We start from the raw sequence: 11653 nt of genomic DNA on the forward strand, positions 1-11653 counted from the left end.
TCACGAAACTGATTTTTATCTCCTGTCGCCCTTCCTTCTCTTAAAAAGGTTTGAAGCATTACTTCAGCTACTTTTTATAAGAGGAAAAAAAATGGCACTGATACAAAAGTACTTTAAAATAGGAGAAAATACAGAGTGAGACAATCAGATTGTCTCACTCTACATGAAAGACTCCTCTCTGTTCCTTTATCTCCTGTTGTAAAGGAAAAAAAAAGATTTTAGCAGTGCTATTCAGTAAAGCCTTCACCGAGTCAGAAGGGACCACATTCACAGCCCGTTCCTCGCGTGCAGTCATTTTTGTTTCTTATTTCAGCTACATCAGATTTTTGCTGCTTACGCGTTAGGGATATCATTATCAGGGATAAAGGGAGTTAGAGGGAAGCCGAGTTTTCTTTTCCTTTTTGCATCATTACTGTTTTCTGACCGGCAGAGCAGCGCGGCTGCTGAACAGCCTCCCGCGGGAAGGGGCAGGGTCTGACGGGGTAACGATGCCGCCGCTGTAGGACGGCGGCGGACGAGGCTGACCCGGTCGGGGGGTTGCTCAGCCTCACGTCCATCAGCCTCGCAAAGAGGAGGAGAGCCTGGTTCCTGCACGAGGACGGCGGGTATGCCGTCTACTGCCAGTCACGGTCACAGCAGTGAAGATGTAATTATACAGGATTAAGGATATATTAATAACCGCAGTATTAAAGCGGAGACTTTGGGTATATCTGCCTCGTTAGTAAACACTGGTTGTTAAAACGTGCCGTTAAAACATGTCTTCAGTATGTGCTCATACTCCTGTGCTGTCTTCCTTTGGCTGGACAGACACGTCTTTTGTACAACTGCCTGATTCTTAGTGTTCGTGGCCAGAGAGAATTCCCTTCAGCTTCAGGTCCAGCTTGCAGAGCCCGCGTGGAGAAATTGTTCACTCCCTTCTGAAATTCCGAAGGTACAGCACAGAAGTCACCGAGATGACGATAAACATGGGACCTCAGAGTCCAGTGTACAGACACAGTAAAACGTTAGTCTAAAATTTAAAATACCAGCTCCGTTACACCACTGCTGTGATAAATTCCCCCCTCTCTCGCTCGGCTTCAGAAGAAAATTCTCAGGTAGCAGGCCTGATGCAGCGTGCAAAATCCTTTGCTTAGTTAAGAATATCTCATGGTGAATTTCATCAAACACAAATAGCACGGGCAGGTTTCGAAAGAACTATAATAAGAAGGTGACTGGATTTCCAAGAAGGAGAAGGCAGGCGTGCGCCAGGAGCGTGGAACAACCCGATAATACGATGTGCAGATGACAAGATGACGTCCTGGTCTTTCCAGAAACGATGACTCAGACAAGAAAACAGAAGGGCAAACCGTAGGTTGGGGCGGATTCAGATGCGTGACAGCACAATCATCCGGAGGGCACTTACCGCGCCTGCCGTCAGGCGACTGAGCTGGGCTCCTGGCGCCGACACTGCCCTCCTGCGTGACCTTGGGCAAGTCACTTCAACAGCAACTGGAACAGCAAGAACTGGAACAGGAAGCACTACGCTCTTTTCTTTGTTGGATGTTTAGATTTTAGAACACATTGACAAAGAAAAATACACCTTAAACATCTTGGGAACCTATCTGTTATTACTTTATAACGGCTGTGCAGCACAGTGATCTTGCAGCTGTCTTAGGGGAAATCCAGCAAAGCAATAACAACTTGTTTCTGTTAGAGTGTCCCCTAAAAAAGCATCGTACGCTTGTTAAACATCAAGGTGGAATTACCCAGGTATAACTTGTATAAACTGCTATCATCCTGGCACAGAAAATTGCCTTCGTACGTGTCACCGAGGAAGCTCACGTGGCAAGGGATGAACTCACGCTTGCTTTGGGGAGGTACAAGCAGTACTGCGTGCTGTCTCTTCACTAAGTAGAATACTGCTCTGTAGAAAATGTAACGCCAAATCCTGTCCACACTTTTGCTTAAACTCCAGTCAGTCTTCAAAGTCTCACCTCCGTGAGAATTCGCCTCGCAAAACCAGATCGACACACACAAAAAGCAAAAACCAAGGGGAAAAGGCTACGCTGGGATACAGGGGGGGGCAGGATTCAAAGACAAGGACTATCTGTTGGCAAATAAATCCTAGATCCACTTCTCCAGAAGAGGTTTGAGTGGTCATGGCGTCTTTTTACTGGAATGCCTCACAATCATTTCACATATTTACCATCACAATATGCTGAGCTAAGGAATATCTTTATTTACGAAAGAGGGTCGCGCAGGACAGAGGATTCAGACTGCCTCTGCCCCCCGAAGCACCAGGCCAGCACCCTCACCCATGGATAGGATACGTTCCTGCTACCGCACAGGTATGCGGTATGCTGCAGGTATGCAACAGCAGTTGACTGGAGGGGGGGGAAATAATTAAAAAAAAAAAAAAAAAAATCAAGCTGTTCCGTTTAAAGTAATTCACTTTTGCTGTTGTATTTATGTATGTAATTTATCTTTCTAGGTTACCCTTCAGATACAAGGATGCCGAACTGGGGAGGTGGAGCCAAATGCGGAGCCTGTGAAAAGACAGTGTACCACGCGGAGGAAATCCAGTGCAACGGAAGGAGTTTTCACAAGACGTGCTTCCTCTGCAGTAAGCTGGACTACACTGTTTTACCTTCACAGTATTCCCATAGCTCTACAGAAGTCTTCCATTAACGCTAGTAGTTTTGCTGGTTTATTTCTTTGCGTGCAATGAAGCGGCTGCGTAGCGTCCCCAACTCGACACGTTTGCTCGCGGGACACCCGGGGCTGGCTTGTAAACACCCTAGGGCAACGCGCCGGGGGTAGCGGCAACCAGCGTCAGACTGCAGGTTGCCAGAGGCCAAGCTGTGCAAAGCGTCCGCGTCCGGGCAAAGTTCGACGCAGAGGGCAGTCGCGTGTTGGTCATCCCACCCGAGGGACGGCACAGCGAGACTGATCCTGGGCTGGAGCTTTCCAGAAACCGGTAGATGAAACCGGTTTCCCACCCTTTTAGTAACTGAAGGATGGAAAATGCCCGTACCTGTTTTCAGGAGCATCAGAATGTTTTCTGAAACGCCAGTGTGCCGCTCCACAGCAGCCCTTAATCACCAAGCCCAGTTTGCTAGCCCTTCACCCCAAGCAGTCTGCCTCTCGGGCTCCTGGCTTTTCTGTTTTCAAACATGCATTGGGTGACTTTTGTCAGGGACACGAGAGCGCTGCTGGGTCACCTCAGCTAGCTCCGTCCCCACGGAACCCTACCTTCTGTCCACAGCATGGCGTATTACGGGTTTTTTTCAAGTTCAAAAGTCTAGAAGACCTAACCAACCAGTGCTCATAAGACCGAAGCATGTCTTATTAGGGTATTAGAGGAGACAATTACTTTTATGGTGAAACATAACATGAATTCTTTTCACACAGGAAAGCTGAAAGACGTTACCCCAGTGGTACCACAATCTCCCACCAACACCCCACACGCACCTTAGTCTCCTCCTTCCCCGTATTTCGTATGGTCCCACTTCACTTACTCTTTTACTCCAGGCACCTCTGTAACGTTTGGCAGATAGCTTCCAGGAATTTTGCTTTCTCTGCAGATGAGCTAGCGCTTGGAAAAAAGAGAGAGCAGGTATCGGTTCAGCTGTTTGCCCTTTGTGGAGAGAGTAAACATTTTGGTAAGAACTAAAGATAGCTAAATAGTTTATTTTGCAGACAGCGCTTGAGATCGAGTACCTTTGCAGTAAGAATTCCAGCATGACAGCTCAGAAGCCAATCGAATCCAATTTTTACGTCCCTTTCCTGAATGGATAGAGAATTCTCTTTTGGAGGCACGAGACTGACATTATTACGTGCTTAGATGACACGCTACGCACATCAGTCCAATGGACACACGCGAGTCATCTCTGCCTTCCTCCAAGTGCCCTGCAAGCGATGCCAAAAAGACTGAAAGAACTCCCTCAAAAAGTTTTAAGTTAATTGACAACCTCCGGCCAATTCTTACAGGAGGGTGAAAATCGCAGTTTTGTGAAAACTAGAGACATTTTATTGCTTCCATGTGCTGCCTATAACAATTAATACTAGATAGCAGAGAAACTGTGGGGAGAGGGACATGAACTGTGAGAAAAGCTTTAACGACGCTTGTGCTTTAGCAAATGCTAGAAAACAATACAGCAGAAGATGACAAATGAGTAGATGCTCCAGTGTCTAATAAAAATAAATTGCTGTCCTAATAGCGCACAGTTAATACTACTTCTCTCCTACCTAGTATCAGAACAAGTTTAAGCTTCATTCTTAGCATAACTGATTTTTTTTTTTTTTTAATGATTCATGGCAAACAACAAACATCCATTATCTCTGCTGTTTGGTTTGTTGTGGTTTGGGTTTTTTTGTTTTATTTTGGTTGGTTGGGGTGGGGGTTTTTTGTTTGTTTTCTTTGCCTCTTGTACTCGTAAGTCTGACCAAAATTATTAATAGGTTAGATACTAAAAAAAGTATTCCCAGCAGAAGTATATTTAAGGTCAAAAAAGTAAAGATGCATCTAAGCCCAGCTGGCATATGAGAGGTATGTTAATTGGCTTTACTTTTCCCATGATTCACACACGCTAATCAGCAGCTCAGGACGACTCAGTATCATGTATCATGTTCACGGGCTTTTCAATGAACCAATTACAGGATTTCATTTCTCAACAGAAGAGCTAATCTCAGGTATGGAAACACTTAACCTATTTAATTGAGCTTTTACATATTTTTTCTATCAAATACAGTTAAAATATTTTTTATATATTATATTTGACCAGACACATGAGAGACACCAGTATTTTTTGACCAAAATATGCAGTTCGGGCATATTTCCAAACAATGCAAACCAACCTGTTAACAGAGTAAAAACCAGACAAGCTAAACGATAAATCACAGTCTCCCCACTCCATAGTTTTTTTCCCTAGAAACATTATGAGAGAGTAGCTTCTTTCCAACAAACCCTTCTTCCCGTGCAGCTTGCTCTTTACCTACCTTGTTCCCCCGCCGGGTCTTACTTCAAGCGCTGCTGCGACGGACGTTTGGCAGGATCTCCCGCCATCAGCCCGAAACCTCTTTGTGCCGGCTCACGAACAGTGTCTGCTGGCGGATGACAGCTCTCAAAAGTTATTCCAACAATAGCACTTGAAGGGCTTTTGCTCCATCTGTCGCGGCGAATTGATACCCTATCCCTAAGGGGCCAGAAATAGACACTTTATCTACTGCTAGAGTTTCCATCATCCCTTAACTCCCTCTGCCAACATAATTATCATCTCAGAGCAGAAGAGACCGGAGTACGACAAGATCGGGTCCACACATTCACAGAAGCCCCTTATTTTATTTCCATTAACTATAAAGGTCCTTGCAAACTACTTCCTCCCCTGCGCAGTACGGCGACAGAACTAAAGGCGCGGAGGTTCCGGCATCGGCTTTAATTCTGATGCGGATGAACTTTAAGACTCACAGCAGGATGGTTAGAATAAACACAGAGGGAGCAGGGACTAATCAAACACTCTGCTAGCTCTCTGAGAGCTTGAACTTCCAACCACTGTCAGCACCTGCGTGTTTCACAGGTTTCTGTTGCTTACATGAGCTAGGCAACTTTCCTCTCCGAGCTGTCAACAGCCCACGCGTGACTGGGACGCCCTCGGTGGGGCATGCACTTGTCCAAGGAAGTTGTCGAAGTTCTTCCCATTCTCCCCCCCCCCGCCATCAACCACTGTTGACACACTGAACAATTTGTAAGAAGTGTTTAAGCCTTAGTTTAAGCTATTACAAAACTCTGATTTTTTTTTTTCTTTTTTTTTTACATAGCCACTCGGAATGGAAAGCTTCATCCTCTCTCGGTGGGGTGGGGGCTGTCTCATGCCGAGTTCCCAAGTCACCAAGCAGATGAGGAGTGTAGCTACTATTTTTTTTTCCATTCGTTACTGTCCAGCTTCCATGCGTAAGTCACAAGGACATCCACCGGACCGGCAACAGAGCTTAGTCTCTCAATGCTGACCATGTTTCAGATGAACAAAGAACTGGGGAGGGAGTAATGACGAGAATAACCACGCGCGAGACCAGCCTCAGCAACGCTTGTTAGCTCTAGGTGCAGCTCGTGTTTCTCAAAACATGGATACTTGCTGGCTGAGATCCCCAGAGAAGCAGCTGTTAGCACTCGTTAAGTTCTGGTCCTTCCGCGCTGAGGCTCGGTTTTTAGCGGTGCCATAGAGGGTATCACTTGTACGCGTTATGCATGTCGGGCGTCCCCATGGCACCTTCTGTCCAAAAGTCTCCAGACCTTTCCTGGGGAGCTGAGCCAAGCGGTATTTCTCCGTAGCGAACGTGACTAGGAGGAGGTCTCTGGCTTTGGATGGGCTGTAGCCACGCTCTTGCCTTCCTGGAGCAAGCCTAACAGAGCTGAGATGACCGGTTACGTGGGATCATCGCTTCGCCGCGCGCTACAGCTCAAACAAAAGTGACTAGATAAATAAAAACCTCGTCCTGCTTGACTCTGCCTGGACACGGTGCGGACATGATATCCTCTTTTAGAAACACGCCACGAGAAAAGAGCGTGGGCTGAGATGAGAGGGCTGCTGCCGAGCCAGAGTGACTATTTTGAAAGGTGCAGATGCACAGCAGAGACAACACCCACCTGCAACTTTTTTTTTTTTTTAAACATGATTTGGGAATTTAAGATTATGACCTTCAATCCATCTTAAGCTTCACAGATCTAGACAAGTTGTCCCAAAAAGCCCATGATTTTCTTAGGGCTGTAATTTTTTCTTAATTTTTGGGGGGTAATTTTTCTGTAATTTTGTTGCAGTTGCAGCGTCCAGAAGTCCTTAACTAAAAATGTCAAGCGTCACTCTTGTTACTTTTCCCTCAGGATGGTAGGAGTGGCTTTTATGCAGCTCACTGCCAAGCCTTCTGCATATTAATATACAGAAACTGGAGCATGTTCACCTGCAAGTCTACCTTCGACCATAACAGCATCTGTCGAAAGGCAACTTGTATAACTTCAAAATGGCAAAAGAAGAGCATCTTGTGTACACACACAACATCGTTAGCAACAGCCCAGCGAAGTTTTATACTGACTACAGGCTAACAACTTCCTTTATCCTTAAAAATATAGGAAAAGACAAACAGTAATTGTAATTATTCCGAACCGCACAACTTCAAGTTTGAGAACGCAAACGTTTATACGTGCCTCTCTCTTCCCGTTTTCAGTGGCTTGCAGAAAAGCTCTGGACAGCACCACCGTAGCCGCTCACGAGTCTGAGATCTACTGCAAAACTTGTTACGGGAGAAAATACGGTCCCAAAGGCATTGGCTTCGGACAAGGGGCAGGGTGTCTCAGCACCGACACTGGTGACCACCTGGGCTTGAATCTGCAACAGTGAGTTAAATCCTACCGACAGCACCTTTTCTGGTACTACTCGTCACTTGGTGTGGAATTTTAGAGGTTTTATTCTGTTTCCATAACAACATCTAGCGTAAGGAGCAGGGCAGACTTTCCCACAACCTTTCCTTCAGCGGACACAGTAATTTACCAGTTTTTAATGACATTCAGTCTCTTTTAAACCTTCTTTATAAATTATCTCCTCCTCCAACGGGCAATTATTCTGCAGAAGCAGCTTTTACACGGCCACCACAGATGCAAACATTCACTGCAATTGTAATTTGCCATTAGTAGCACAGGGGTCAAGTCACATTCACCATAGAACATGACAATGCTTTTTTTTTTTTTCCTCCTATCAGAGGCTAAAATACAGTTCGGTTTTCCTGTTCGAGAAATAATCACACTACCACGTGCTGTTAACTCTTCTCTCAATGGGAGAAATAACATTTCCAAATCCTCCCTGTGGCTTGAGTAACACTCACAAACACACCGAGACTACGTTTGAACAAAGGAATTCTAATGGGACACCAACTCCCCAAAGCCTCCGCTGCACACAATTATCTCCGACAGTGCATTTTTATAGCCTTTTTCTATGATTCTCAAAGCTGCACATTTCCAAATCAACAATGCTTTCTTCTGGTATTACTATAAGGAAACCAATTAACCAATGTGCTGTGCAGGAAGTACAAGCTTAAATAATGTATGTAACTCTAGCTCCTTGTAAGATCTGCATCCATTACGGGCAGAGTTCTGTATCAAAAGCTGTCACATCCTGTAGATTTAATGACCTGTTGCAGTCCAACAATCCGGTAATTCAAAAGTCATTCTGTGAAAGGCTTTAAGCTAGCACAAAGACATCGAGCACAAAGTCCAGAAATACAAAGCAAAGCTACTTTTCTGATGTGCTTTTGACCCCAGGACAGCTAAGAACCGTAGCCCCTGTCCCGATGTTACGCTGACTGATGAAACAGCCGCATGCAAAATTTAAGGAGGTTTCCCATCCCCGCTGTTCACTACTGAGAACCAGCAGATCGCCAGCTACAAGGAACAGAGAGGTCTTTTGCTTGTGTTTTCCCTCTTGCCTCTCAATAAAACAAAAACATTTTTTACTTTCACTTTTCTTTAAATACAATGTTTTCTGCACATGGCTGCTGTCAGCTCCATGTTACTCAGCCCAAAACAGGCAACATCAGCAGTTACGGTATCAGCTTTTCAACCACACAATGCAGAATTCAGTAGAATACTTTCATTTTCTCTTTTCTTCTCCCCTTTTGCATGTCTAAGACTGTTAATTGAGTATTTTTTTAATCTCTTACCACAAAATCATGAAATCCAATTTCTGGAATGAAGACAGCATTCTAAGCAGTATTTTATAACACCAAAACCTTCTGTTCTAGGGGGTCACCAAAGTCTGCTCGCCCTTCTACACCAACTAATCCTTCAAAGTTTGCCAAAAAGATGGTAGATGTGGATAAATGTCCCCGCTGTGGCAAATCGGTGTATGCTGCAGAGAAGATCATGGGGGGAGGAAAAGTAAGTAGTTACTACAGCACTTGAAACACAACATACTCTTACAATAGTGATAAACTGCAGCTAACAGGTCCTTGGTCTTTTAAATTTTTACTCATAGCCTCGATGAAGAACACATGAGGATGAGTTAGAAAATTGCTAGAGAATGGGATATACTTTCAGGTTTAAAACCACGTGCTTTTCATAAGCTGCCTTCAACTTCTTGCATCTTGATGTCTGAAGAACAACTCCCGGCTACTGCACAGGCAGGCTCTTCCACCACTTGTTGCTCTACCACCAGCTCTGAGGATATTTATAATTTAAACATTTATTTGTAGTGGGGATTGCAGACATATTAAGGAGATCCTGTGACTAGAAAAACGAAAGCCTGTCTCACATGACATGCTAGCTCTCTGCTCTAGGAACTCTCACTAGAATATTATCTCTGCACGTGGAAGAGATGCCCTAAACAAAAAGCTCCCTGCTTTTTACTACACCTCCGTTAATAACAAAGGCACTAAGTAAGATCTTGATATCGGATAAGGAAGTAATTGAAAAAAAGACTAATCAAAAAATGGGAGCCACCAGACCAACAAAACAATTTTAACCTTTTGCACCATAAAAGCGATAGTTCTTTGTTTCTTCTACCTGCTAGCTGTGCACTTTCTGTAACATACAATGAATTGTCTTAACTTCTCCAGCCTTGGCATAAGACGTGCTTCCGCTGTGCTATTTGCGGAAAGAGTTTAGAATCTACCAACGTTACAGACAAAGATGGAGAGCTCTACTGTAAAGGTAAGAATCGTAATGAGCTGAACTGGGTTATTGAGTCCATCTAAAATTACTTTTTTCAGAGCTATTATTGCCATCATGATTTACCTTGTTTCATGCTTAACAGCTTCATGAAATTTCACTTTATCTTTTTAAACAACTTTCTGAAAGCGAAGGAAAGAGCTATGGTAACATTGCAGTTGCATCTTCTACTATGAACAAATTTTGAAGTCGTAATTTTTCTATAAATATGACATCCTCTCAGACCTTCTAACAGGAACACTGGCCATATCTGCTGGGAAGATTCTTGTACTTGCACAATCTCTCTCACTCTAAAAAACTCAAACCAAACAACAGCAAAGAACGCCAAACCACAAAGATACAAATCTTCAAAGGTCATGGTCTTCACTGGACTTCTTCCCAGCAAGAGTTAAACGGTATTTTCACTATATTGATAGTGCAGAAGATAGTGCATTCATGCCAAATTGTACACCCAGATGTTCTTCTCAGATCAAGAAAGTTCACAGGGCTTCACTTGACTCTTAGAAAGAGCTTAAAGTGAAAAATACGCAAGGTTTTTACATCTTAGGCTAAACTTTACAGAGAATCCTCAAGAAGAATACTTAAGTTCTGTGACTCTAGGTGCAGTCTGGCAACTGCAAGTGATTAAATTGGCATATTTGGATAAACATGCTGACCATTACCACTTCCTTGGCAGGGTTGTGATAAATAACTACAACACACACTTAGCAATACAGAGTTAAAATGGAATGGTTTAAGCTACCATCAGCAGTTTGTGGACCACGCTCTAGTTCTTTTAACCTCCTTTGAAAATCTCTGACATATTCCTCAGTCTGTATTACTCATACAGACCAAGTTTTACTGAGTGTTTTCAGACAGGAAGTAGCTTTAATGAAAACATTACATAGATCTTGAAATACATACTGTTTCTTAACTTTTTCCGAGATGTGATTTTTGCTTAACTCAAATATGTGATTCCAGTTTCACTATTAGAACCTGTCGATACTTCTGCGAAAGATGCTATTCAGATTTCCTTCCTTTTGTTAACTTCAGTTTGGAAGTTTAGTTTTGGTACTAAAACCAAAAGTCATTTACTTCTCTATGAAAACGTTCAGAAGACCATTTACCTCCCTCCTCCTTTTGCAGTTTGCTATGCAAAAAATTTTGGTCCCAAAGGAATTGGGTTCGGTGGCCTCACTCAAGTGGAGAAGAAAGAGTGCGAATGAGAAGAAAGGGATGCTGCAGACTCAAACTACTATTGATGTCACCAAGTGATAGTTATCAAATAAAACATTAAACATCATATATTGCTAAGAACCTAGGGCATTTGTTTAATATTTTCCACTTTGCAGGAAAAAACTTGTGAGCTTGTATCTTACAAAATCCTTAGAATAGCTTAAAAAGGTACAGTGAGAAAACTAGATTCATGTTTGTTTTACAGTAAATAAAGACAAAAACCTCATGGAACATTATTGCTTCTTAAACTAGTATTTACCACAGTTTAGACTGGAATGGTAAAGATCGGCACGCTGTCCCATTCAGATAGAGAAGAGATACCTTATGGAGCATGAGCGTCAGGCATTCCAGTTCCGGCTGCATTTTCCTTTGTCACGTGGAATGTCATGCCATCTGTATTTCTACCCATCTCCTAGTGGCATTTTGAACTTTTTGACATTTTGTGTTATGGCAGAGTAGATGTTACTCACTTTGAGACAATTTAAAAGGATTTTAAATTCCTTCTCTCAAAGGGAGATACTTCTGAAGAAAAACAACATTTGCTTAGAATACAGCGTTGTACGTTTTGTTATTGTATGTTTTCAAGCTACAATAAAGTACCGATATTGCCTCACAGTATTTTGACTTTAATTTGCCTGTGTTTTATGTTCGACAATCACTCAGATAAATGCGTTTCACTGACATGTATGGAATCCCCCACTTCTTAACTGCAAGAATTCTGTTTCATTACACTACTTTACCCTGATG

General features: G+C 43.3%; 1 protein-coding gene across 1 annotated transcript; it reads left to right on the top strand.

The window, feature by feature from the left end:
• Nucleotides 1-1911: 1911 nt before the first annotated feature.
• CSRP3 (cysteine and glycine rich protein 3) lies at nt 1912-10896 on the top strand (the record flags this gene model as incomplete). The annotated part of the gene is made up of 5 exons (XM_082000413.1): nt 1912-2602; nt 7198-7366; nt 8767-8902; nt 9580-9673; nt 10817-10896. Exons 1-5 carry the CDS (start codon nt 2491-2493, stop codon nt 10894-10896), a joined length of 591 nt encoding a protein of 196 aa, XP_081856539.1. The 5' UTR covers nt 1912-2490.
• Between the last annotated feature and the right edge of the window lie 757 nt (nt 10897-11653).

Source organism: Phaethon aethereus (genome assembly GCF_964289735.1).
Source record: "Phaethon aethereus genome assembly, chromosome: 5".
In the NCBI taxonomy this organism is placed as follows: Eukaryota; Metazoa; Chordata; class Aves; order Phaethontiformes; family Phaethontidae; genus Phaethon; species Phaethon aethereus.